Source organism: Rana temporaria, chromosome 3 (genome assembly GCF_905171775.1).
Source record: "Rana temporaria chromosome 3, aRanTem1.1, whole genome shotgun sequence".
In the NCBI taxonomy this organism is placed as follows: Eukaryota; Metazoa; Chordata; class Amphibia; order Anura; family Ranidae; genus Rana; species Rana temporaria.
The window spans coordinates 199,412,211-199,439,683 of record NC_053491.1 but is presented as its reverse complement, the minus strand read 5'-3'; the positions used below and the strand labels follow the sequence as shown (position 1 = coordinate 199,439,683).

At 43.3% G+C, this 27,473-nt stretch overlaps 1 protein-coding gene across 1 annotated transcript in view; it reads right to left on the bottom strand.

The window, feature by feature from the left end:
• Positions 1-26,947, bottom strand: part of NR2C1 (nuclear receptor subfamily 2 group C member 1) — a 72,140-nt gene extending 45,193 nt beyond the window's left edge. The window contains 7 exon segments of the mRNA XM_040344118.1: positions 3,294-3,441; positions 3,889-4,068; positions 4,465-4,549; positions 8,734-8,964; positions 12,459-12,569; positions 17,721-17,851; positions 26,769-26,947. Of these exon segments, the coding sequence (XP_040200052.1) occupies positions 3,294-3,441; positions 3,889-4,068; positions 4,465-4,549; positions 8,734-8,964; positions 12,459-12,569; positions 17,721-17,774 (809 nt within the window). The 5' untranslated portion in view covers positions 17,775-17,851; positions 26,769-26,947.
• Between the last annotated feature and the right edge of the window lie 526 nt (positions 26,948-27,473).

The following is a 27,473-nucleotide window of genomic DNA, read 5'->3' as shown; positions in this document are numbered from 1 at the left end:
CGCCAAATCCTCAACTTTCTGAGTATCCCGCACCGCAGAGATAAGAGCTCCAACAAATTCCTTATCATGCACTGACCCTGAAGCAGAGTCATCCTCACTGTCCGCGTGGGTTAAGCCTGCATCATCTGACATGACAGAACCAGAGCCAGACGCAATAGCAGGGCCTGATTCTGTGTCAGAGACATCCCCAGAAGCAGGCTCATGGAGGGGGCGCTTTTTACTCCCCTTCTGGCCACTTGTCGCTTCCATCCTGGCGAGAAACGCCTCAAGGACTGCTGTCATAGCCTCTACAGAGGCGGCAGGGGCATTAAGGGTTAACTCAGGCATTGCTGTGGTAGAAGCTTCTGGTTCAGGCTCCATGTTGCCCCACCGCTGTGCCTCCCTAGCACTGCAAGGCAGAAAAACCCACCGGTCACCTCCCGGCTGCAAAACAAAAGGCAGGGGACCCCCAGGGAACTCACCACCCCACCCGGTTGCAGTGTGAGCTGAAACGCTGAGAAGTGCTGGCTGCGCTGCGCTGTCCCCCAGGAAGTGATTTGCGGGCTTTTGCTGCGCTATTTCAGGCACTAGAGGCCAAGACTTTTCCAAGATGGCCGCCGTCTGAGGTAAAAAAACACCATGCAGGCTACAAGAAAATGGCCGCCGAACTATGTAAACCGCGGCAAAATGGCGGCCATACGCAGTTTAAAAAACAGTGACACAGCAAAAAACACGGCCAGCACATACAGCAACTCCCCAAACGCAAAAAAACATAGCACCTTACAGCACATGGTCCCCGGTAGCGATAGAACCCCAGGAGGAGCCCCCCGTACAGCCACCACCCAGCATGGGGAAGGGAGAGGAAAGCAGGGCGGACCCTCATTCGACCTCCCCAGGGAAGCACCAGCCATACCACCTTGGGGCCTACTTACCCGTCCTGCGACCACCGGCTGGAGGCATTCCGGACAGAACCATGTCCGCTAAACGGCATGGCTGTCGGCCAGACACACTGTGACAAGGCCATAGAGTGGGAACCGTAGTTCCGCGGCCACCCCTGGAGCAACGGGGGCATGTCGTGGACGACCCAGAGCTGAGCTGAGGGCCGGCACACGCTCGATGGCCGAACATGGGGGGACTTCAAGAGTCAAGACCCAGCCTGTCACCCAGTCGGCAGTTGATAGTAGAATCTCAGGATTCAAAAATGCAGGAACAAAACAAAACAAAAGCGAAAAAAAAAAAGCGAAAAAAAATTCCAGAGTACATGGACTCCAGAAGGCCATGTCTCTCCTGACGTTAGGCAGAAAAAAACTGGAGCTGCTGAGGCAGAGTGTGGGTTATACCCAGGGGACCACGCTTCCTGGGAGGAGCTGTACTGAGGAAAGTGTTTTAACACTTAAAGTGCTGTTCTTTGCCTAATCCCTCCTGGAAGGAAGGATATAATACCCTAAGGTCAAAGGCTGCTGTGTCCGTCCATGAACGGAAGAGAAAGTTAGATTTTATTTCCATCATTTACACTTTCAAAATTACAGAAAACAAAAAAATGGTGTCTGCAAAAGTTTGGGCACCCTGCAGAGTTAATATCTTGTACTGCCCCCTTTGGCAAGTATCACAGCTTGTAAACGCTTTTTGTAGCCAGCCAAGAGTCTGAGGTATCTTTGCCCATTCTTCCTTACAAAAGTCTTCCAGTTCTTTGAGATTTCTGGGCTGTCTGTCACGCACTGCTCTTTTAAGGTCTATCCATAGATTTTCAATTATGTTGAGGTCAGGAGATTGTGAAGGCCATGGCAAAACCTTCAGTTTACGCCTCTTGATGTAATCCCCTGTGGATTTTGAGGTGTGTTTAGGATCATTATCCATTTGTAGAAGCCATCCTCTCTTTGACTTCAGCTTTTTCACAGATGGCATCAAGTTACCATCCAAAATGTGCTGAAATTTTATTGAATCCATTTTTCCTTCTACTCGTGAAATGTTCCCTGTGCCACTGGATGCAATACAACCCCAAAGCATGATTAATCCACCCCCATGCTTAACAGTTGGATAGAGGTTATTTTTATTAAATTCTGTGCCCTTTCTTCTCCAAACATACCTTTGCTCATTCCGGCCAAAAAGTTCTATTTTAACCTCATTGTCCCACAGAACTTGTTTCCAAAATACATCAGGCTTGTCTATATGTTCATTTGCAAAGTTCAAACGCTGATTTTTGTGGTGAGGATGTAGAAGAGGTTTTCTTCTGATGACTCTTCCATGAAGACCATATTTGTACAAGTATCTCTTTATAGTGGAATAGTGTACCACAACTCCAGTGTCTGCCAGATCTTTCTGGAGGGATCGTGCAGTCAATTGTGGGTTTTTAATTGCTTTTCCTCACAATCCTGCGAGCTGTTCTGTCTGAAATTTTTCTTGGTCTTCCAGATCTTGCTTTAACTTCCACTGTTCCTGATGACTGCCATTTCTTAATTACATTCCGAACAGAGGATACTGACATCTGAAAACGCTTTGCTATCTTCTTATAGCCTTCTCCAGCTTTGTGAGCGTCAACTATTTTCAGTTTCAGTTTTCTAGACAACTGCTTAGAAGAACCCATGGTGCTGATTGTTGGGGCAAGGTCAGATGAGTCTGGGAATTTAAAACCTTTGAGATTGACATCACCTGGTCTTCCCAGACGATGATTGAGAACAATCCATGACACTGGCAGGTCTCAGCTTTGCAAAGGGGGCAGTGCATGCTATAAATTCTGCAGGGTGCCCAAAGTTTTGCAGACGCCATTTTTTTTATTTCTGTAATTTTGAAAGTGTAAATGATGGAAAAAAAATCTAACTTTTTTTGACATATTATAAGAATGTCTAATCTGTAATTTGATGCCTTTTGGAGATTTTTCCATCTTTTCTTGGCTTCGTAATGCACATTAATACAAATTTTTACCTGGGGTGCCCAAACTTTCGATCCCCACTGTAGTTTAGCATTTTTTACTCACCAAAAATGCAGCCCATTGTTTATAATGTGCCTTTACACAAAGGCGCGTAAACAAACGCTTCATATTCAGAAGTAAAAAATAAAAATAAAAACGAAAGTTCTCTATTCCCGGTCAGTATTTTGTGTCAGTACATGCGCATACGCCAGTATGGGCATGAATACAACAACATTCTGGGAGCTAGAACACGATAATACCATTAAACACATGCGAATACGCGCAAGTGGGTGCACATACGTCCAACATAAACGCCTGAGATTTATGACTAAAAATGCATATTTTTAAACATCAATACCGTGTGCAAGAGGCCTTACATGTAAATACATGCTATTGAAAGACGCACCTTGCAGTTTTATTTTCAGTTACAAAAGTGGCCGTTGCAGCAAGAGGGCTGCGTAAATCTTTTCTAATGTAGATCTTTTCTGTGGATGCAGCACAATTGGAGGACTTTTCTCTGGAGACCTCAATGGGCTTTCTCTCACATTGAACAGCTAGAAAACATAATCAGAAGTGGTTCATTTTAAAGTAAACATCAGTTCATTTCCACGAGATGTGCTTAAAAATGCATGAATAAATGCTCAGTTCATTGTGTGTCTTGAGGTTTAAATATGGTGCATTTTAAAGCATTCTATTCAAATTTCTTGAAGGAAAAAAGTAAAACAGAACACCAAAAATGCTGCATGCAGGTCTTTTTTCCTGTACGCATCAGCAAACAGCAAATCTGATGTGCTTAACCAAAATCAGTATAGACTACTTCATGTGCTTGCAACTTCTGGAAAATGGAGCATCATTCATGACAAAAAAAAAGCCAGCTAAAACATCTTTAAAAAAAAAAAAAAAAAAGAAAAACGTGCACATACTATAATAGGTTTATTATCTGCTGTTCACTAGTTAAGAGTTATAGATTAGAAATAGACCAGTGTATGTGAAATACTTACAATCTTGCTTCATTCCAAGTGCAATACACCTTTGTAATCGGCAGTACTGACATCTGTTTCGGTAGTGCTTATTGATAACACAATCTTTTGATCCTCTGCATGCATATACCAAACTTTTTCTAATACTTCTTTTAAAGAAACCTTTGCAGCCCTCACATGTTACTGCCCCATAATGTCGCCCTGAAAGAACACAACATGAAGGCAAAAGCTAAGTTTGTAGACAGAAATTGCTTTACTATCATTACTGCAATCCATTCCATGCAAAGATAAAATAGAGTGCTTTCCAGCTCTATCATTTCAATTTATTGTAGCACCACATAAAGCTAACCTCTCTGGTGCAGACTAGAGATGGTCCGAAATGACCAAGACACAGAGCCTCAGCATGCAATAACAGGAAAGGCACTGTACATGTCAATTTATTCTAAAATGGCTTGGAGTGGAATAACACTTAAATACAGTATTTATTAAGCTGAATACTTTAATTATTTCATAGACTTCTTAAATTGGCAAAACAAAAGTTATCGGCTAAACTCACTAAAAATTAGTTTTCCTTATATGCGGTCTGAGAACACATACCTGAAGCTTTATCGCCACACACCACACAAAGATCCATAATCGGCTTGTTTAAATTCTGATCTATGCATTGGGAGTCTGATAATATCTGGAAAAAAAATATTAAATTAGCACAAATGCTTTGGAAAATGTATAAGGCCCCCATACACACAAGAGGATTTATCCGCGGATACGGTCCAGCGGACCGTATCCGCGGATAAATCCTCTTGAGGATTTCAGCAGATTTCTATGCGATGGCGTGTACACACCATCGCATTGAAATCAGCGCGGAAATCCTCTGGCGATGACGCGTCGCGCCGTCGCCACGATTATGACGCGGCGACGGGCGCGACGCTGTCATATAAGGAATTCCACGCATGCGTCAAATCATTACGACGCGTGCGGGGAATCCTTTGGACGGATGGATCCGGTGAGTCTGTACAGACGAGCGGATCCATCCGTTGGGATGGATTCCAGCAGATGGATTTGTTGAGCATGTCAGCAAATATCAATCTGCTGGAAATCCATCCCAGGGGAGATTTATCCATGGATAAATATCCGACGGAGTGTACACACCATAGAATCTATCCGCAGAAACCCATTTGATGGGATTTATCTGCGGATAGATTCTATGGTGTGTATGGGGCCTAAGGCTTCGTAATGGCAAACTGTTATGGATAAAAAGGTTTCCTATGACACAAACATTAGGAAAAACAAATGAGTGGAACATTTCTATGAAAAAAAAAAAAACATCTATATATTTGGGTACTGTATATTCTACTTAATAAACTTCTTCAAAAGAAAGTATGTTTATGCCTTCACTATTGTACTTCTTTCACACAGAGTGCCGCCCTAAAAAATCACAGGTCCCCTTATTATATCACAGCCTCTGGTTTTCTGCTACATGAAGTAATATCATGTAGCTTTTTTGTTCTTACATTTTTTCAGCTCCAAAATTACAAGATTATTGGCTGCAACCATTTTTATATACATGTTCAACTCAGATTTAAATAAATTCCTTTTAAATATCACATTGCAAGTCCCATACAAGATTACTGACGATTAACAGTTACATTTCAATTCCAAGAATTCAGCCACCATCATAAATGTGCAGACATACTATGTACAACAAGGTGCATGCCACCTTCTGAACATATCCCTTATTTACATCTGACAATTTTATGGAGCTCCCGAAGGATAGCTATGCTACACCCCTGGGCTCTGAGAGGAAAGATGTTATATTCACACACATAGCATCTATGCCTCTCCCCTCACCCATTCACAAAAGCCAATGTTTTTTGTGAATGACTTCACATAATATAAACCATAAACCACTCTGAAATTAAGGAGGGGAGGGCTGGGCAAAGCATCTGCTTGCGTCACGTCAGCTGAAGTAGCCGAGACCAGAAGGTCCAACGCTGGAGCTCATTAAAACTGTCAGATGTAAATTAAATAGATAAGTCCACAAGGTGGCATGCACCTCACTGTACTCATAGTATGTCTGCACATTATATAAAGTACCAGAATTCTTGGAGTTCGGCTTTGAACCTGTTTACCTTAAGATGACTCTCTTACTTTCCAAAATATCCACAAATCCTGGCTTCTGCAAGGGCAGACACGGAATATTTACCTCTCTGGTGCACAGGAGGTTCCAATGCCACTTTTTTCAAGCACTACAATTCCAGCATTTCACACTCCTGGGAGTAACTCCTGCGTCTCCTGCCCTATGCTGTGGTTTGTCCCACCATAATGAAATAGGGGCTGGCAGGAGGAACCACTGACTGAAGGCATTTGACAATCCCAGAAGTATTAAATGCTGAAGAATCTGTCTGAGACTCTACTGCTTGAAGACAGGGGACTTAGGATTTGCCACCCATATCCTGCGTCATCTCCTACCGGAGCCAAGATCTCTTTGGAAAGAGAAAGAGTGACTTAAATTACTGAATTCTCTTTTCTGTTTATCTAAAGGTCACATTGCCCAAGTAATTAAAACTTGAGCACTTTTCCTTTATGCTGCTTGAAAACTTCCTTTTGCCTTAACAGCACTGTCCCTTTTAGCAAGCGTGCCAAGCACAACAGGTGTTTTTTACCACTTCCCGCCCACCATATAGCAAAATGACAGCCGGAAAGCAGTTCCATTATCCTGACTGGGCGTTATATGATGTCCAGCATAAGCCGAAAAGGGGGCACGCAGTGCACTGACAGGCGTGAGTAGAGAAGAGCCGATCGGCTGCTCTCCCAACAGGAGTGCATTGATTATCAGTGCAGAAATATCGAGGATGCACACCAAGGTTCACCAGGGATGCCCACCCGTAGCCACGAGTGATGCCCAACCATTACCACAAGGTAAGCCCACTAGGGATGTCAATCAGTGCCCATTAGGGATGGCACTCTGTGCCCATCAGTGATGCCTGCCAGTGCCTCCTGATCAGTGTTGCCTATCAGTGCCATCTATCTGTGTTGCCCATAAGTGCCCTCCAGTGCCACCCATCAGTGCCACTTATGAGTGCCCATCAGTGCTGAATATAAGTGCCTCATCAGTGCCAATCAGTACTACCTCATCAGTGCAGCCTCATCAGTGCCCATTGGTGAAGGAGAAAACTTACTTATTTACAACGTTTTGTAACAGAAACTAAAAAATCTAAAATAAAAACCCCAGTGGTGATCAAATACCACCAAAAGACAGCTCTATTTGCGGGGAAAAAATTATAAAGATTTAGTTTGGGTACATCGTTGCATGACTGTGCAATTGTCATTCAAAATGTGACGGTGCTGAAAGTTGAAAATTGGTCTGGGCAGGAAGGTGTATAAGCCTGTATTGAAGTGGTTAAAACTGGAAGAATGTGCCCTCCATTTGACAAATATATGCTCAAGTCCTTTACAGGAGTGTTGCTTTTATTATTGTTATGGGATGCTCTAGTCATGCATAGTACATTCAACTTTACGATATCTGTTTATTAGTTTTATTTTTTCCCCAGTTAGAAAAAGTTAAACGATAGGTACAAATATGAACAGGTCAGTAAAGCACTACAGCAGGACATTTAAAAGATCAAGGCTACGTTTACCTTTAAACCATATGCTGGGTTTAATGTATTTAACTAGAGAAAAGCATCTCTGGTCCCTAGCAATTAGTCACATCCAGCTGCCAGTTTTCTAGTCTAGGTTAGAAAACAACAGGAGGCTATACTGAATATGGTCTGTTAAAGGAGATTGAAAAATAACAGATTTACTGGCTGGATCACCAGGTGAAAAAGGGAAAGAAGTCTAATGCCGCGTACACACGGTCGGAATTTGGAAAAAGTCATCGGATATTCCGACCATGTGTATGCCCCATCTGACTTTTTCCTTCGGAAATTACGACGGAGTTAGAAAGAGAACATGTTTGGAAATTCCGTTCTTCTGTATGGAATTCCAATGGAGAAAAAAAACATGCATTTTTCTAGGCTCGTCGTAGTGTTGTACGTCACAGCATTTTTGACGGTCGGAATTTGGTGTGTGCGCTTGTATGCAAGACAGCTTGAGTGGATCTCCGTCGGAAAAACCCGTCGGAGTTTATTCCGACGGAAAAAACCATAGTGTGAACGAGGCATAAAAAAGAAAGAAAATCAATGCAGCCTCCACATTTAAAGGATTGGTCAGCTGCAATTTAGTAAATTTTTTCTTGTGGGTTTATGCCCCAAACATGATCACTTTTTGTGATGAAAAAAAATTACATTTTTAAAAACGTCATTTAAAATGATCGTGTGATGATTTTTTGTCTTCTGAAAAATGTCCAAAAAAAAAAAAATCGATCATGCTTCAATTTTTTATGTCATTTTTTAAAATGTAATTTTTTTGTGTCGTAAAAAATGATCGTGTGTGGGCAAAAATGACGTTTTAAACTCGCACATGCCCAGAAGCAAGTTATGAGACGGGAGGCAAAACTACCATTCATAGTGGAGTAAGCACATTCATCACGCTGTAACAGACAAAAAAGCACGAATCGTCTTTTACTAACAAGTAACCAGCTAAAAGCAGCCTCAAGGCGAAAAGAACTTCCCCTTTAGAGTGCCGTAACTTTGTTCATCATTTTTCAAAAACGATGGTGTGTGGGCAACATCATTTTTAATGATGAATTTGGAAAAAATTTATTTTTTTTTCATCACAAAAAGTGATCGTGTGTACGCGGCATTAGACACTTTAATGGTTCCTAACATACATATTTTCTTTTGTTTACACAAGAGCCTTGAAGAATAAAATGATTAGTAATGTTTGCATACAATGTGTAGTATAGCATATTTTACAAGTACACACCTGAATGTGCTGTGTAGAAACATCCGGGCTTGAGAAAAAGAGTTGATTGACACCAGCTGCATCAGGACTTGTTAGATACACTTTGCCATGACTGGGTTCTTGCCTAGCAAGGATTACCTTGTTCGGGGATGAGCCATCATTATTAGTCAAGATAAACCTTTTACTTGTACCACTCTGATCAAGTGCTGTTACAATTTGAATCTTCTGACCGGTCTGTTGATCTGTTACAAACTGATACAGTAAAAAAAAAAAAAAAACACAACTTTTATTAAAATCAGTTGATAACAGATCATCACAAATTCACAGAAAAAAACAACTCTTCTAAACAAGAGGTACAGGAAAACTAGGGAGGTATTACTACACAATTTTATCCACTGCACAAATTGACCACAGTAGGAAGAATTTACTACATTTGGAGTAGCTGTGCAGGGCAACCAATCAACTTCTAGCTTTCATCTTCAAAGCTTAACCAAATAAGCTGAAGTTAGAAGTGATTCAAATGCTTACTAAGACTTCAGTGTTAGTAAATTCAACGCAACAAGTTCCCATATACATACATACCGATCAGTCATAACATTATGACCATTGACAGATTAACACTGATTATATCATTACAATGCCATCTGGAAGTGGATGGGATACAGTGGTGAAAATAATTATTTGATCCACTGCAGATTTGGTAAGTTTGCCCACTTAGGCCTCAAGTACATTACTGCTGCTGCTAAACAGATGTTTAGGAGCAGTTGGACGTTTTTTTCAACGTCCCCTGAACTCTCATGTATGTTATCTTATCAGTACATGTACACAGGGTCATTAATAGTCGTTTCAAGGCAGTTGAGTTTAGAGAAATTCTTTGGAATGCAAAAGAATGCGCTCAGAAGTAGGGCTTGCAACTAACGATTATTTTTATAATCGATTAATCGGCCGATTATTGTTTCGATTAATCGGCCAATTATTGTTTCGATTAATCGGATGAAATCATTAAAAAACGTAATGTGGCATTTTTTTCATTTATTTAACAGTAATAATTATTCCTCCCGGAAACACCAATGATGGGGTACTATTCCTCCCAGGAACACCAATGATGGGGCACTAGTATTCCTCCCAGAAACACCAATGATGGGGCATTAGTATTCCTCCCAGGAACACCAATGATGGGGCACTAGTATTCCTCCCAGGAACACCAATGATGGGGCACTAGTATTCCTCCCAGGAACACCAATGATGGGGCACTAGTATTCCTCCCAGAAACACCAATGATGGGGCACTAGTATTCCTCCCAGGAACACCAATGATGGGGCACTAGTATTCCTCCCAGAAACACCAATGATGGGGCATTAGTATTCCTCCCAGGAACACCAATGATGGGGCACTAGTATTCCTCCCAGGAACACCAATGATGGGGCACTAGTATTCCTCCCAGGAACACCAATGATGGGGCACTAGTATTCCTCCCAGAAACACCAATGATGGGGCACTAGTATTCCTCCCAGGAACACCAATGATGGGGCACTAGTATTCCTCCCAGAAACACCAATGATGGGGCATTAGTATTCCTCCCAGGAACACCAATGATGGGGCACTAGTATTCCTCCCAGGAACACCAATGATGGGGCACTAGTATTCCTCCCAGGAACACCAATGATGGGGCACTAGTATTCCTCCCAGAAACACCAATGATGGGGCACTAGTATTCCTCCCAGGAACACCAATGATGGGGCACTAGTATTCCTCCCAGAAACACCAATGATGGGGCACTAGTATTCCTCCCAGGAACACCAATGATGGGGCATTAGTATTCCTCCCAGGAACACCAATGATGGGGTACTATTCCTCACAGGAACACCAATGATGGGGCACTATTCCCCTCCCTCTCCCAGGAACACCAATGGGGCACTATTCCCCCCGCCCCACCCAGGAAAACCAATGGGGCACTATTTCCCCCTCCCAGGAACACCAATGGGGCACTATCCCCCCCCCCCCACCCAGGATCACCAATGTGGCACTATTCCCCCCCTCCCAGGATCCTAGTAAATGCCTCACGATTAGCGTAAAGATGGCCAACATATGTGAGTGGAGCTTTAAGCTAGAAAAACATTTTTTTATGAAAAAGAACATGCAAATGTGATGTCACATTCCTCTGATAAGCTCCAAACACTAGAACCCACTCCACCTTCCTATAAAATATGAGATTTAAAGTGGATGTAAATCCAAAAAAAAATTTGATGTCACAATGTAGAGTATAAGATTTCCTATCATCTGTGCCCAGTCTTGCCACACAAAGTTAATCCAGCTCTGAGCAATCCTCTTATTGTTCAGTGAAATAAAACGGACTTACAGAGAAAAATCTTTAGGCCAGATTCTGGCGGCGTAGCGTAAGGCATTTACACTACGCCGCCGCAAATTACTGGAGCAAGTGCCGTATTCTCCAAGCACTTGCTCCGTAATTTGCGGCGGCGTAGTGTAAATGGCCCGACGTAAGGCCGCGTAATTCAAAGGGGGCGGCTTGTATTTAAATTAAGCACGCCCCCGCGACGATCGAACTGCGCATGCGCCGGGCATAAAAATAGCCCAGTGCGCATGCTCCAGCTCACGACGGAAAACGTCAATGCCGCCGACGTGAGCGTCATTGACGTCAGGTCGTATTCGCGAACGACTTACGAAAACGACGGAAAAAGACGACGCTGACCCGACGCCGTACTTAACATGGCATACGACAGACCTACGTAAACTTGCCCCTCATATAGAAGGGGCAAGTTTACGCTTACGGAAACGTCGTAAATTCACTGCGTCGTCCGTGCGTACGTTCGGGAATCGGCGTAAATAGCTAATTTGCATAGACGACGGGGAAAACGACGAGGCGACACCTAGCGGCGGGAAAAAAATTTGCATTTAAGATCTGACAGCGTAAGAGCCTTACGCCTGTCAGATCTAAGGGATAGCTATGCGTAACTGATTCTAAGAATCAGTCGCATAGATACGCCGGGCCAGATTAGGACTTACGACGGCGCAAATGGCGTTGCGCTGTCGTAAGCCTTTTAAGAATCTGGCCCTCAGTCCGTTCCGCCCCCTTGCTGGGAGTGACAGGTTATTTACATATCTCATGCACTAGCTTGGAGACAGGAATTATTTTTTAATTCCCACCCCCACTCCTTTTCTGAAGTCATGTGGTTACTTTTCTGGATTTTAACTGGATGTTAGTGATCATATCAGAATTTAGTGTAAAGAATACACAGAAAAAAATGCACGTTGAGTGTAGAGGAGGGCGGGGAGTCTACTGACATCACGACTCCACCCACCGAGCTCCAGACAACAGACCCACCCACAGAATCTGCAGTTTTTCAGTTCTTATAACAGACAGAGGGGAAACATTTGACAGGTAAGGATACATGCAGGAGGCATCTATATCCTTATAGATCAGCACTATGGCAGTAGTTTAGAAAGGATGAGAGTGGGTTTACATCCACTTTAAGGTCCTATTAAGCCAAGCTGATCTTTAGATTTTAATACATTTATTGATAGTATTATGTGGAAAAAATAACTTTTTACTCTTGAAATTATAAATTTGTTTAGAGTAGTTTGTTGAGAATGGTATTTTGTTATATGGACTGTCTTATGGTCAGCTTACAAGGGGCCATCTCTGCACCGGAAAGCCACAAAAGGTGTCGGAAGGCTACCCCTGCCTAACAAATTGATATAGTATGTAAAGTGTTCTTTAGACATACCTGTATTCGCTGAGGTAAGGTAACGCTGGAATCTGAGGGAATAAGCTGTATTCTCTGGGTACTTCCATCCATCAGGGCTGTATGTGTCACTTCTGTCTGAGTGCGAGAAAGCTGAAAGTACAACCAATTTTGTGTATAACTAGTTCTCACATTTTCTGTATATGGTTAACATTCATGCTGTATCCACATTTTAAAAATATAGTTTCTTTTAGATCCCTTTCACACTGAAGGCACTTTTTTCAGGCGTTTTATCGCAAAAAATAGCACCTGTAAAAGCGCTTCTCAATCTTTGCAGGACCGAAAATAAAATAGTCCTGCGAGCAGCATCTTTGGGGCGGTATCCTAAACCGCCTCTGACATTGAAATAAATGGGCAGTGCTGCCAATGCACCTGCAAAGAGCTTCAACAGCGACGCTTTTAACCCCTCGTTAACACCTTTGGGGATAAAAGCACCCCGCTCCCGCCCGCACAGCGTCACTAAAACTAGCGCCGCTTTACCGCTAACGGGGCCACGCTAGCAGTGTAAAAGGGCTCTTAAACAGAATGAACACAAAAACTAAAGGAGCCCTATGCTTATAAGATTGTCATATGGTCAGTTAAAATTTCCCAGGTTAATGACAAGTTCAACCTTAAAGTGGTTCTAAAATCAAAGCATTTTTTACCTTAATGGAGTCCCTGCTTTAAGATAAAAAAAAGTCCCAGTGACGGGGGTAAACATTTGCAGATCTCCTGAAGCCGCGCTCTTTCACAAACTACCTGATCACAGTCCCATCATGCTCCGGTACCTACCCACGTGGGTAGGTACCACGTGGTTAGGTACCGGAGCTTGAATGGGACTGTGAGGCCTATATAAATCGGATGCAAACCACGCACCTGTCATTGCAGCGAGAAGAGGCGCCGGGTCAACATCGGAAGAAGGGAGAAGAAGAAGAAGTCACAGAACAGCGGGCTGGCCGCTTGCTAGTAATTGAGCTAACACACGAAGCTAGCAGCGGCCAGCCCTGAAGGAGAAGGCACCGGACATCAAGAGAAGAACCGGGGTGCGCCGAGTTAACAGCGGAGAGCGGTGAAGATAGAAGAAGACCCCCCGAGAGCGGAGAAGACCCCCGGAGAGCGGAGGAGACCCCCCAGAGAGCGGAGGAGACCACGGAGAGCGGAAGAAGAAGCCCCCCCTGGTAAAAGAGCTAAAGAAGACAGGGGGGGCCCCCGGAGCAGACTAATAAATTATTTTAAAAACCCTGTGTCGTGTGTTTATTAACTTTAACACTTTGCCTCCAGGTGAATGGGTAGGGGTACGATGTACCCCATATCCATTCACTTAGGGTGGGGGGCCGGTATCTGGGGGCCCCCTTATTTGAGGGGGCTCCCAGATTCCGATAAGCCCCCCGCCCGCAGACCCCGACAACCAACAGCCAGGGTTGTCGGGAAGAGGCCCTGTCCTTATCAACATGGGGACAGGGTGCTCTGGGGTGGGGGGGCCCCGCAGTGCGCCCCCCTGCCCCAGAGCATCCAACCCCCCCATGTTGAGGGCATGCGGCCTGGTACGGCTCAGGAGGGGGGGGGGGCGCTCGCTCGTCCCCACTCCTTTCCTGGCCGGCCGGGTAGCGTGCTTTGGATACGGGTCTGGTATGGATTGTAGGGGGACCCCCTACGTCGTTTTTTCTGCGTAGGGGGGTCTCCTTACAACCCATACCAGACCTAAGGGCCTGGTATGCTCCTGGGGGGGAACCCATGTCGGTTTTTTTATTTAAAAATTGTCGTGGAGTTCTCCCTCTCAGGAATGCATACCAAATGCCGCAGCTAGAAATGGCGGGAATCCAAGTCGGATCTCCCGTCGCTTCTATGACGGCTTTGTCTCCATCGCGGCAAGCCAGCTCGGCGCTGGCTCCCGCGATGGGGCTCGTAGGTGGTCAATCTCGCCGAGAAAGGGAGCGAGATTGACACAATATCGCAGTCACCTACTGTATGTCGATCGACCAGATCTAGGAACAGACTATTCTCTCCTCATCCCCCATACCGCACAGCTTGGTCATAAGCTGGACATGAAGATCCTTAAAGAACCATGATGACCTGCAATCAGTCTAATGCTGTGGAAATTTATCATTATCTCTCCACCGTTTGGCTTCAACTCTGATCTACCCTGCTGTTACTTTGAAAAACTTTTTAAGACTATTATGCTGGACTTGCTAGCCATATCCTCTTTTCGTGATGGGAGTGTGTCCTAACACAGCAGTCTGTCCATTTGTCACCTATAGCAGAGTCAGATGCACTGTATCAGCTGTTTAAAATCACAATCCCGCACCGTTATTGCTATATAACCAGCAGACCACGACTTTGGACCTGAAATTCCAATTTACATCAAGCTCTCATCGGGGGAAGTGGGATTGTGAAATAACCCTTGCAAATTAGCTGATTCAAACACACAGCACTGTGCCGATACTGCTATCCAGCCAGTAGATGCACGATCTTGGGACTGGAGGACTCCAATTCCCATCTATCGCTTATCGGAGGAAGCGGCACTGTGAGTACTATATTAACTGCAGACCGATCATATTGGCAGAAACGTTTGCGGTACCCGGTGTGCAGTGTACTGCAGCTGTGTACTGGCCAGATCTGATGCTTCTTTAAACATCTTTAATAGTAAAGTATTTTACTCACAGAGTTTTTTAGCTTCAGCTTTTCAGTGACTTGAAGTACTATGCCTTCATGAACTAATATCAGTGTTGATTTAGCCAATGTGTGCACCAAGCTTTGGGAAGGTCTAAATTGCACATATGTGAGCAATCATACACAATGTAGACTGCCTTTCCCCTGGAAGACTTAGTACAGAGGTGCTCACTATATTCGCCATTGAGGTTTAGGATATAGGGCTCTCAGAGATTAGTTATTCAGATGGCCATAATGTACCACATGCACATCGCTATGCTGTTTTTTTGTTATGAATTCATATTGAGAGTAAGCCTGTGGGTGTTCATTTTTTTTTTTTTTTCTGAAGTTAGGATAGGAGTTAGAATGGGGTTGGGAGCAGGTATATGAATTGTTAGAAAAAGCCTGGACTTCCACTTTAAGCTTGTGTGTGAAACACTGCATTAATATTGGTGTTTATTTACAACTGCCTTGCAGTAGAAACAATGATAAATGCACACCATAGTGCTTCATAAAGCAGTCTCGTTTTCAATTATTTTATATTAGTTAAAGAATAAACAATTACAATTAAGATGCAATTATAAAAGCTTTGCTCAGTGAAGGGTGCAACTGTAAAAAACAAAGTCATTTACATGTAAATCTTTACAAATTTTTTTAAATAGACATGATTGCGCATAAAAGGGTCAGTAATGAGAAAAATAATCAGCTGCTGGAAGTCTACAAAAAATACTGGCGACTAGTCATTTCTCCTTTGCTTATTTTGGGGCACAGTACATGTGCAATTTAACAGTAAAACAAATAACTGTGTACTAAACAATTGTTTGTATTTATAACATTTAAGAAAACGATCATCCCTGCTTGGCATGTTGGCATTTCACAGAATCATCTAAAAGATATGTATCGCCCTACTCTAATATGCTGTATATGATCCCATTATGAAGGAAAGGTTTTCCTTCAATACTAAATACTTAACATTTTAAGAAACACTTCAAAGTGAAGGTAGCCATACTTATTAGATAAAAGGTGGCCTTGTAGCTCTTTGGGCACACTTAAAACAGATCTCCAGCTGTTAGTGAAGCTTAAATATTTCATTTAGACAAAGCTGGTCCAAGAAAACTATTACCCTTCACTAATGCCGCGTACACACGACCGTTTTTCGGGTTCTAAAAAATGACGTTTTAAAGGGTCTAGAAAAAAACAACGTTTTTTTCAACCCGATCATTAAAACGGCCTTGCCTACACACGATCGTGAAAAAAAATGCTCTAGCAAACCGCGGTGACATACAACGGCACTATAAAGGAGAAGTTCCATGCGGATGGCGCCACCCTTTGGGCTGCTTTAGCCGATTTCGTGTTAGTAAAAGACGATTCACGCTTTTCAGTCTGTTACAGCATGATAAATGTGCTTACTCCATTACGAACGGTAGTTTTACCAGAACGAGCGCTCCCGTCTCATAACTTGCTTCTGAGCATGCACGGTTTTTTTCTCGTCGTTAAAGCCCACACACGACCATTTTTTACAACCTTAAAAACGACAGCATTAAAAACGTGAAAAAAATAGAGCATGTTCGAAAAAAAATTGGCCATTTTTTAGATTGTGAAAAATGCTCTGAAGCCCACACACGATCGTTTTTAATGACATTAAAAAAAAAAACACTTCATTTTTTAGAACCCGAAAAACGGTCGTGTGTATGTACGCGGCATAAGAGATGCAGCAGCTGAAAGTGCTGTAGAAACTACAGTACAGTATACATCTCTGTGTTTCGGGACTGGGATGAAAATTTTCCAGGCCCAATCACAGAACAGGGCTAAGCGCTCAGCCAATAACAGTGAGCGTTGTATTCTATGAATTGGCGGAGGTGGGCGGATGATGTTATGATCTCCAACTTGGTACTACATGCAGAACAGAGATATTGTCAATAAAAATGCTCTGGGACACAAGGCGGTTTTAGAGTGCAAGAGCCTAAAGCCCCGTACACACGGTTGGACTTTTGACCGGCCAAAATCACATCGGAATTCCAACAAAATGTCATCAGCGTAAAAGAGCACATGTTCTCTATCTAAACTCTGATGGAATTCGTCAGAATTTCCGATGGAAAAAATCCGATGGGGCATACACACAGTCGGAATTTCCGATGGAAAAAGTCAGATCGTGTCTATGGGGCTTTAGGCCCCTTTCACACCAGGCGGATCCCTCGCAGCGGAGTCTGCCAGCTCCATCCAGCTCAGCAGGAGATCTCTCCATGAATCTCCGCTGAGCTGGCGGATGACAGGTCCCTCTCTGCTTTCTGAGCAGGGAGGGGCTTGCCCAGCGTCGCTGTCTCATATGGAGAGATCTGATGAAAACGGACAGCATGTCCATTTTCATCAGATCTCACCCGATCCGATATGCATGGATGGCGACGTTTCGCAATCTGTCTGATTTTAGCGGATCGAATCGGATGTCAGCAGACATGCCACCGCTGACATCTGACGCTCAGTAGAGAAGAATGGAGCGGGTGTTCAGGTCCACCGGAAAAACTGACAGACCTGAACGGCCCGACCGTGTGAAATGTGCCTAAAAGGCCTAGGGACTCAAGTGGTTAACTTTGTACAGTACTGTAGCTTTTAACTTACCTCTCCCATTTGCTGTTCAATAATCTGGTGGGCTATTTCTTCTATAGATGCCATGACCGCTCTTTAGAAGAATGGTATCCCTGGTAGGAACGATGTTGTTTAAGGTGTGTAGTTTTTGGCCTAACTGAAGCCTATTATAATAAAGAATAAAAATAACATCTATTACTTCCTGATATTTCAAAGGTATTTAACAGAAATCAAAATGCAGTTTCATTTTATTACATCTAAATATGTAACTGCAATTAGTGAAGAGCATGCAATTTCTGTGCGTCCTTTAAATGTTTATGCCGGCTATTATGGCGGGTTTACATCATTACTTTTTATGTGCGCTACAACACAGATCAAAGCAATCTAAAGGCTCATACACATAAAAATAATACACAAAATACCGCTTTCGAAGCAATTGTACGATAATCTGATCGTTGGTACACAGCTTTCGAGAGCGGATCACAATTCATGCAAAATTATCCAATGGGACCAGCATGAAAATTTTTCTCATACGATACCAGATCGTACGATTTTCGTTTAATCAGTACAGTTGTCCTCCATATTTCTGATATGTTTGCATGGAGAAAATGCAAGAAAAACGCAAATTGCACACACAAAGAATTAAAAACATGCCAAAAATGCCCCATGTGAATCCTATACCTATACTATAATTAAAGTCTGCTTAAAGAATAAGTGCACTTTCATTTTACCCCCCTCCCACCACAGATGCAAAACTTACCTCAATCCAAAGGTTTTATTGTTCTGCTATTATTATTTGTATATACTCAGTGCAATCCTTTACTGTCCTGGCAGCAGCACCTGTGCATTACACAGACCTCTAAGGCCGCGTACACACGATCAGTCCATCCGATGAGAACGGTCCGAAGGACCGTTGTCATCGGTTAACCGATGAAGCTGACTGATAGCCTGATGTGCCTACACACCATCAGTTAAAAAAATGATCGAGTCCAACGCAGGGACGTAAAACACAACGACGTGCAGAGAAAAATGAAGTTCAATGCTTCCAAGCATGCGTCGACTTGATTCTTAACCAATGCTTTTGCATACTAACCATCGGTTTTGACCTATCGGTTAGGCGTCCATCGGTTAAATTTTTAAAGCAAGTTCTAACATTTTTGACGGAAACATAACTGACCGATGGGGCCCACACACGATCGGTTTGGACCGATGAAAAGGTCCTTCAGTCCGTTTTCATCGGTTTGGACCGACCGTGTGTACGCAGCCTAAGAGACTTGATTTCATAGAAGAATTTTTTTTTTTTTTTTTATTACCATTATGTAATTTTTTGCGTAGAATGTAGCCTCACACCCAGACTGATGACCATGCTAAAATGTTTGGGCCATGCCAAATAGAAGGGGAATGAACAGTCTTCACTGTTAGTCTCACAAATACAAAGGTTTTTTCCTATTATGAAAAAGAGCTGCACTTGCATGACACATGAAGAAGTTTTCAATACATGCAGAGAATCCCCTTCTCATTGGTATTACTTGTATAACATTAGAATGACGAGAAGGTCTGCCATGTTGAGGTATAAAAAGTTAAAAAAGGAGAGGATTTTTTTTTTTGTAGGGGTCTGTACATGAATAGAGATTATATTGAGGCCTTCTTTATGTACCTTGATATTTTGTTTTGATTTACCTAACCATTAAAAGATAATAATATATGGATGTGTATGCTTTGTTTATAAAATGTAAAAAAAAAATGGGGAAAAAATGAAGGCAAGAAGGAATTTGGAGCAGTAACAATAAAAAAAAATAAAAAAAAATGTGATGATAGAAATATAGAGATTTACATTACAGACCCCAAGAAGAAAGCCTGGGGGTCTTCCATAATCATAGTCTTCCATAATCCTCTAACAGGGATACTTTCTGAGTTACTGACATGGAACATGCATGTAGCCAATGAAGTCAGAACTTATTTGCTTAATTTCTCTGACAGGTTACCTGGGAAATACTGAAGCTAAGAGATCAGCATACCAGCCAGGAAACTAGCATATTCAGAAACAGAAATCTACACTGTTTCGGTGTTGTAAATCTGGTTGATCTATGCTGAACAGGGAGTTTGTACTAAAAGAGTAGGCTGAGAGGGAGGATAAGGAATATGGGAGTGGAGTGGAGTGAATTGCACTGAGCAGAGGGGGTCATTTTGGTGGGACTTTGTAAAGTGGTCTGTGCGTTAGGGCTTGTTCATACTAGTGGTTGGGGGGCAGTAAAACCCCTCAGCTGAGCTGGGAATGTACCCACGCTGTGGTCACAATGCTTTGGTTTGCGGCCACGTAAGGAATTAAAAGTCTTTACTTATTTATGCTAGTAAATTTATTTTTACTATAAATAAATAAAAAAAGATGCACACCGGAGATCTTCGATCTCTTCCATGTTGTTCTGGTAGATCTCCACCTCTGCCCTATCTCTAAGACCCCTTTCACACTGAGGTTCTTTGCAGGCGCTAGAATGCTAAAAATAGTGCCTGCAAAGCGCCCTGAAAGAGCTGCTCCTTTCACACTGGAGCGGTGCGCTGGCAGGACGGTAAAAAAAGTCCTGCTAGCCGCATCTAAAGCGTTGTAGGAGCGTTTTGCGGGCGGTTTTAACCCTTTTTTGCCCGCTAGCAGGGGTTAAAAGCGCCCCGCTAGCGGCCGAATAGCGCCACGAAAATGACGGGTAAAGAGCCGCTAAAAATAGCGCCGCTTTACCGCCAACATCCCCACCGCCCCAGTGTAAAAGGGGCCCTAAGGAGCAGTGTTTCCACACTAGACTGCTTTACTGATTTGCACAAGTTACCTCCCTTCTTCTGTATTACATAAGGAAGAGAAGTTATAAAGACAGAGGATTTCCATCAGGGTCTACAGGTATCCTTTGTACTTGCAGAAAGTGTACGTGGGCTGAAGAAAATTAAAAAAATCAAGAAAACCACCAGCCACCACATCCAACGATTGGTAAGCTGCAACATTATTGTTCTTGGGTTTAGATACACTTTTATTTATTACATGTATTTATATAGCTCTAAAAATGTACACAGCGCTTTACCTTTACAGATATTTTTCACATCAGTACCTGTCCTTTGGCTGCATTCACACCAGAGCGTTTTGGAGCTTGAAGCTTCAAGCTCCAAAATTCTGTAGGGGGGTCAATGATTCTCTATGGAAATGGTTCACATCTCCACTCCAAATCCAATTTTTAGCACTGATCACCGTATTGGTGTCACTCGTCCCCAAAAAGTGTCACTTAGGGTCAGATTTGTCCACTGCAATGTCGCAGCCCTGCTAAAATTTGCTGATCACCGCCATTACTAGTAAAAAATAAAATGAAAAGTCCATAGTTTGTAGACGGGATAACTTTTGTGCAAACCAATCAATATACGCTTATTGCAATTTTTTACCAAACATATGTAGAAGAATACATATTGGCCCAAACTGATGAAAAAAAAAATATTTTTTTAATATATTTTTTTATGTATAGCAGAAAGTAAAAAATATTGTTTGTTTTTTAAATTGTAAATTTTTTTTGCTTATAGTGCAAAAAAAAAAAAACGCAGAGGTGATCAAATACCAACTAAAAGAAAGCTCTATTTGTGGGGAAAAAAGGACATCAGTTGTATTTGGGTACAGCGTCACAGTATGGTATGGTTCGGGGGGGGGGGGGGGGGGTTCGCTCTTCCCCTTCCTTTTCCTAACCTGCCGGCATGCTCGGATAAGGGTCTGGGATTGATTTTGGAGGGGACCCCACGCCATTTTTTTTTTTAATACTTCCTCTCTGAATCCTTACTAGACCCGAAGGGCCTAGTATGGACCTGGGGGGGGGGGGTGGAACCACGCCATTTTTTTTGCGATTTTTTTTTTTTTTTACATTCAGCTGTCAGTGGGAAATTCCGCTGACAGCTGATGACTTATCGGTTGTTAAGGACGCAGTGGCCAGTTTCTCAGCCCCCTCCTTAGCAACCGGCTATATACAGTGTGTTAAATAGAGAAAAATACATGTAAAATGCAGAATGCATGAAAACTGCATGCAAAAATGCATGAAAAATTAGGGTTTAAAAATGTAAAATGCACTGCAAAACATGCTTGAAAATGCATCCAGCGCAGCCGCATAGATGTGAACCTAAACTTAGATCACATATTCCAGAAGGCTGAAAGATTAGCATTTAAAGCTGTGAGGGGTGGGCCTTGTCTGATCAATGGGGCTAAATGCCCTCACATAGAAGATGCAGCTAGCTGAACAATACCTAAAAACCAGATTGCAGCTGGATAACACAAGATTTGATGCGTGGGTTAATATGTGCTTTGAAGGGCATTTACAGGTAAGTGTTAAAAAACAAGCATGGGGGTGGTGGGAGTTTAGTGCCCCTTGACCTTTTTTACACTCTCCCAGTGTGCAGTGCAATTCATCCACCTGGGAACAAAATGACTTGGTAATTTCATCAATGATTCTCTATGCAATACAGGCAGATCATGGCTGCATGGCTGCTGGGAGAAGCTAGCAGGGTTCTATACATAACTTGCTTAAAATACCATATCCTGCTACGTCTTTACTCCTCTTAAGAATCCTTAGCTCTGAAGAAAGCAGTGGACTGGCTCTAAGGAGGAGTTATGCAATTATCAAAATGACTTGATGTCAGTTTAGAGAAGTGGGAGTTCCTAGGCAGGCCGTATTTGCATGCACACTGCCCCAATTAATGCTCATGTGATATTGAGCCTCTGTAATTGAAAGAGCTGAAATACAATAAATGAAAGAGGCAGACCAGTAAAGCTGGAAAGAAGCAGCTAGATGCTGCTGGACATTATCCAGCCAGGAAAAGAGGCAGACTGACTTGCTGCAGCATCTAATGCACATTCTGAGAAGCTCCTAGTGTGCATTGAAATCAGAGTAAGCTATATCTTTACAGGAGAAGAATGGACCAAGACTGGAGGTAAAACTGGAGTTCAGCTATAAAAATGATCATTGTGATAACCAAACCTAAAGCTGACCACACACTACAAGATTTTCAAACATTTTTACAATGTTCATTTGAAAAGCACTTCAAAATGTTGTTTGCTTCTAACATTTGATTTCGGATCAAATGAACATTCCTGAACGAAAATCACATTCTCATATGATTCTCATACAATAACAGAACAAAAGATTTTCATGTAATTGCAGTGGAACCTCGGATTGCGAGTAACGTGGTTTATGAGCATTTCGCAATACGAGCTATATATTTTTTATTTATTCTGACTCGCTTTGCGAGTGTTGTCTCGCAAGATGAGCAGGATTCAAGCTGCCGGGGTGTGCAGTACCGCATTTGGCCAGAGGTGCGGGGGCACTGGAGACACTCGTTTCCTGAGTGTCTCCGTAACCCCCGCACCTCTGGCTACATGCGGTACTGCATACAATGGCGCCCCCGCACCTCTGGCCACATACAGTACTGCATAGACCAGCAATGGCTGTGGAACGGATTATCTTAGTTTACCTTATTATTTTATGGGAAAACTCGCTTTAGATTAGAAGCATGCTTCTAAAACGGATTTTAGTATTTAGTAAACTACTGTAGTATGGTATTTGTACAAAAAAAAAAATCATGCACGCTGGGATATGAAAGAATACATTACAATATAATACATCATATCACTTCCAAAGTTGTCGTAACTCAAGTAATCTATTTGTTTTCAATATGAGACTAGCATGCAAAAAAAAAAAAAACATATGATCGTTCGACCGATATTCTCATTGTGTACACCAGGCTTAAAGGATCACTAAAGGAATTTTTTTTTTTTGCTGAAATGACTGTTTACAGGGTATAGAGACATAAAAGTTAACTGATTCCTTTTAAAAATGATTAAAAATCAACCATATAATGTGCCTACAGTTTCACGTTCGTTTTTAAAGTGGAGTTCCACCCATAAATATAACATTGCATCAGTAGTTTTAAAAAAATGTCATTAGTCCTTTACGAAAAAAAATTTTTTTTAGATGCCTTCAAAGTGTTGTTGCTAGGCAGAATAGTTAATCCTGCACCTAGGTGCTTAATGCTTCCTAACCTACACCGCACAGACTCCTGGGAATGTAGTGGGTGTAACTTTCCAGGAGTCTGTGCACAGTGTTTTGTTTTTAAAATCAATCTGTTTTTTTTCTGTTAAGTTTTAGACACACAGTAATGACAGCTTAGACCACCGTGAAAAGCTCCCAGTATGATGGTTATAAGGAGCCAGACAACCAGGAAGTGTGGAGATCAGAGCAGTTTTACAGCAACATCAAAGCAAAAACAAGCAATGAGGACATGAAACCAGTACTGCAGTAAGGTAAAGGAAGCTATTTAGCTAACAAAAAAAAATCCTTTAATGAAGCAGCTGCCTGTCTGTTTAGGAACTGATTTACCCTCCTCATGACCAGGCCAATTTTTGCGATGCAGCACTGCGTTACATTCAATGACAATTGCGCAGTCATGCAACCAAATAAAATGTATGTCCTTTTTCCCCCCCACAAATGGAGCTTTTGGTGGTATTTGATCTCCTCTTTTTTTTTTTTTTTTTTTTTTGTGCTATAAACAAAAAAAAGTGACAATTTTGGAAAAAAAATGCTTTTACTTTATGCTGTAAAAACATCTGAATTTGTATTTATTTTTTAAATCTGATTTCTTCAAAAACTTAGGCCAATATGTATTCTGCTACAGTTTTGGGGGGGAAAAAATAAACAAAAAGCAAATATTGACTGGTTTACGTGAATGGTCAGCAAGTGGTTAGGTGGACCAACCACCTGCTTTTACCATCACCAGTGTGAATGAACCCTTAAAGGGGTTGTAAAGGTCAATTTTGCTTTTAAATGTCCTTATTTCTTCTGAGAATTCCTCACTTCCTGTTCTTCTGTCTGTAACTCCACACAGTAATGCAAGGCTTTCTCCCTGGTGTGGAGGAAGCCTCTTAAGGGGGCGTGCAGGAGTGTCAGGACGCTCTCTACTTTGCAGATAGAGAAAGGAGCTGTGTGTAAGTGGGCGTCCTGACACTCCTGCTCGCCCCCTCAGGAGGCTTTCTCCACACCAGGGAGAAAGCCTTGCATTACTGTGTGGAGTTACAGACAGAAGAACAGGAAGTGAGGATTTCTCAGAAGAAATAAGGACATTTAAAAGCAAAATGGATGGATGAGATAAGTGAAGGAGGACTGCACTAAGGTAAAGAAAGCTATTTAGAAAAACATTACAACACCTTTAAGCCGGCCAAAGATGGATTGAATTTTGATCCATGTATGGGCAGGCTGGTTATACTGATGTCGATTCACCGATCAACGTCAGTACATGCAGCTTGCCATTTTTTTTTTTTTTGTTCAATCCCTACTGCCAACTATGGCAGCCAGCAATGATCATTGTGATACATTTTGTATGGCTGAAATTGTGTCTGCTCCAAAATAGTGCAGGACCCTTTTTTCCGAGCTGAATCACATGGGTATTCACACTTTTGCAATCTGTTTTGGGGTGTTGTTAAAGCGAAATTCCACCCATAAGTGGGACTCTCACTTCTACACTTCCTCCTGCCCTCAGGTGCCACATTTGGCACCTATCAGGGGGAGGGGGAACTGTTCTTGACAGGTCACCTTCCTCATTTCCGGAGATGGGCCGAGGCCCGATTTCCTGAAAGTTTGGCCCCATTGCTTCATCCCCTGCTGCCAGGCCAATTACAAAGCGCAGGGCATTTCACGTAAAAGGGCGGGTGCGGACATCACAGGCTCCTTGGACAGGTAAGTGTCCCAATATTAAAAGTCAGCAACTACAGTATTTGTAGCTGCTGACTTAATTATTTTTACCCAGGCTGGAAGCGGAGTTCCACCCAAAAATGGAACTTCCACTTTTCAGGTTCCTCCCCCTGTCTAATCCGGTTATTTTCTCCCACTTCTGGGCATAGATCGCCGCAGTACCCATGGTGATCTGCCCTCGCTGTCTTCTGGGAGACACACAGGTCCCAGAAGAACAGTGAGGACGCGCAGCGCAGTAGGGAACCAGGCTGTGAAGTCGCAAGGCTTCACTTCCTGTGACTCTCATACTGAAGATGCCGGCACCTCTATCCAGAGCTGAGGGATAGATCGGCTTCGCGTGAGGACATTGCAGGCGCCCAGGACAGTTAAGTATGTACACATATTCGCCAGCACACCAAGGATCATTGAAAAATGTAATGCATAATAGCGACCAAAAAAGCAACGTTTCGAGGTCACGCAGGACCTCTTCGTCAGGCAAGTGTCTGAATATTTGGCGGAAATCCGCTTTGAGATAGCATTGACACCCGCAGCAGATCTCATGGATGCTGTGCGATTGCTTTGGAGTGCAATGCGGAAAACGCAGCGAATCTTGTGCATTTCTTGCATCGCATTAGTGTGAACCGGGGCTCAATGAGGCCGAGGGCTAATGGCTTGCTTTATAACATCACCAGTCAAAACAGAAGTCGATGTGACCCCACTAACAATTAGAAATTTGAATGAATGATCTGAAATTTTCTAAGGAAATCCTACTAGTGAACGAGCAGTTTTATTCTCAATCGAAGGCCAATCGTGTACTAAAATCAGTGGTTATGAATATACAAATATAAGGTGGGGGAGGGAAGCCCCCATACAGCTCAGTGTCAGGACACGAGAGGGGAAGGCTGGGCTTTACACAATCATACACACAGCCCAGACGGTGATTATGGTGTGTAATGCGGACGGAAGGCCTTGGCTCTGTCCAGGTATAGGCGCCATGTGCCGCCGCCGTACACGAGCCTGTCATAGAGCCACACTCCGCCATGCTCGCTTCCCCTCCCGCCTAAGGCGCGCGCACAGAGGGAGGGCACACAGAGCGTGCATAGGCGCGAAGGGGGGAGGAAGCTGCGTGTCCGGGAAGCTGTTCCTGTCGGGTGGAGGTCAGAGGTCACAGTGACAGGGTTAAAGCGTCACTCGGGCACGACGCTCCGGACGCAGTCACGAGTGAGGCTGTGCGGAGATAAGGGGGGTTCCGCGTTACTCTAGAGTGCCCGGTACATAGTGGCGCGCATTACACAGCCGCAGTCCCCTCCTTTGTAGTATCCTCAGGCACTCGCCCGCCTCTTACCTGCGTCCCGGGAAACGGGCCTGGCCTCTGCGGTAGGCCGCACCCCTGGCAGAGGACGTGTTCTCGGTAAACTACCGCACCCGGTTCCCGGCGGGTCAGAGTTCGTGACCCTCCCTCAGCTCCGCCGAATGCGCAGCTCCTCCCCGTGACCGGTGCGTAGCTGAAGGCGCGCTGACGTCAGCGGGCGCCTTGTGCGGGGTGACGCACTAAGGAAGAGGGCTGAGGGAATGGCTGCAGCGTGGGGGCTCTGTATAGTGAATGGAAGGAACAATGTGCTAAGGATAGAAAGGCTTTGTTACTTACGTGAGATAATTCTAGCCCTTCCTGGAAGGGAGAGATGTATGGAGGAGCATTCGTGGGCTTAGTTACATCAAGGTGGCTCCATTGCAGTCCATGAAACCAACTTCAACGTGTAGTGACTGTACATGTGAGTCATGTATGACACCTGAACCTTGGGGGAGTAGAAATGTTCCTGTGCAGTGGGGCTGCTGCATGCATTGTAAGGCTTAAAACAAACATGTGAAATGGTGCAACTTACCAATTCATAAAGCAGAACTACAGTAAAAATGAGCTGCTTCTTCCGGGTTCCAGTCTGTGGCTGTGTTGATTGGCATTGATGACATCCCTCCTATGCACATCCAGGAGTCCCTTATCTTGGCCTACAGACACTGTACTGGAAATGAAAACGGAACTGCACATGTGCGA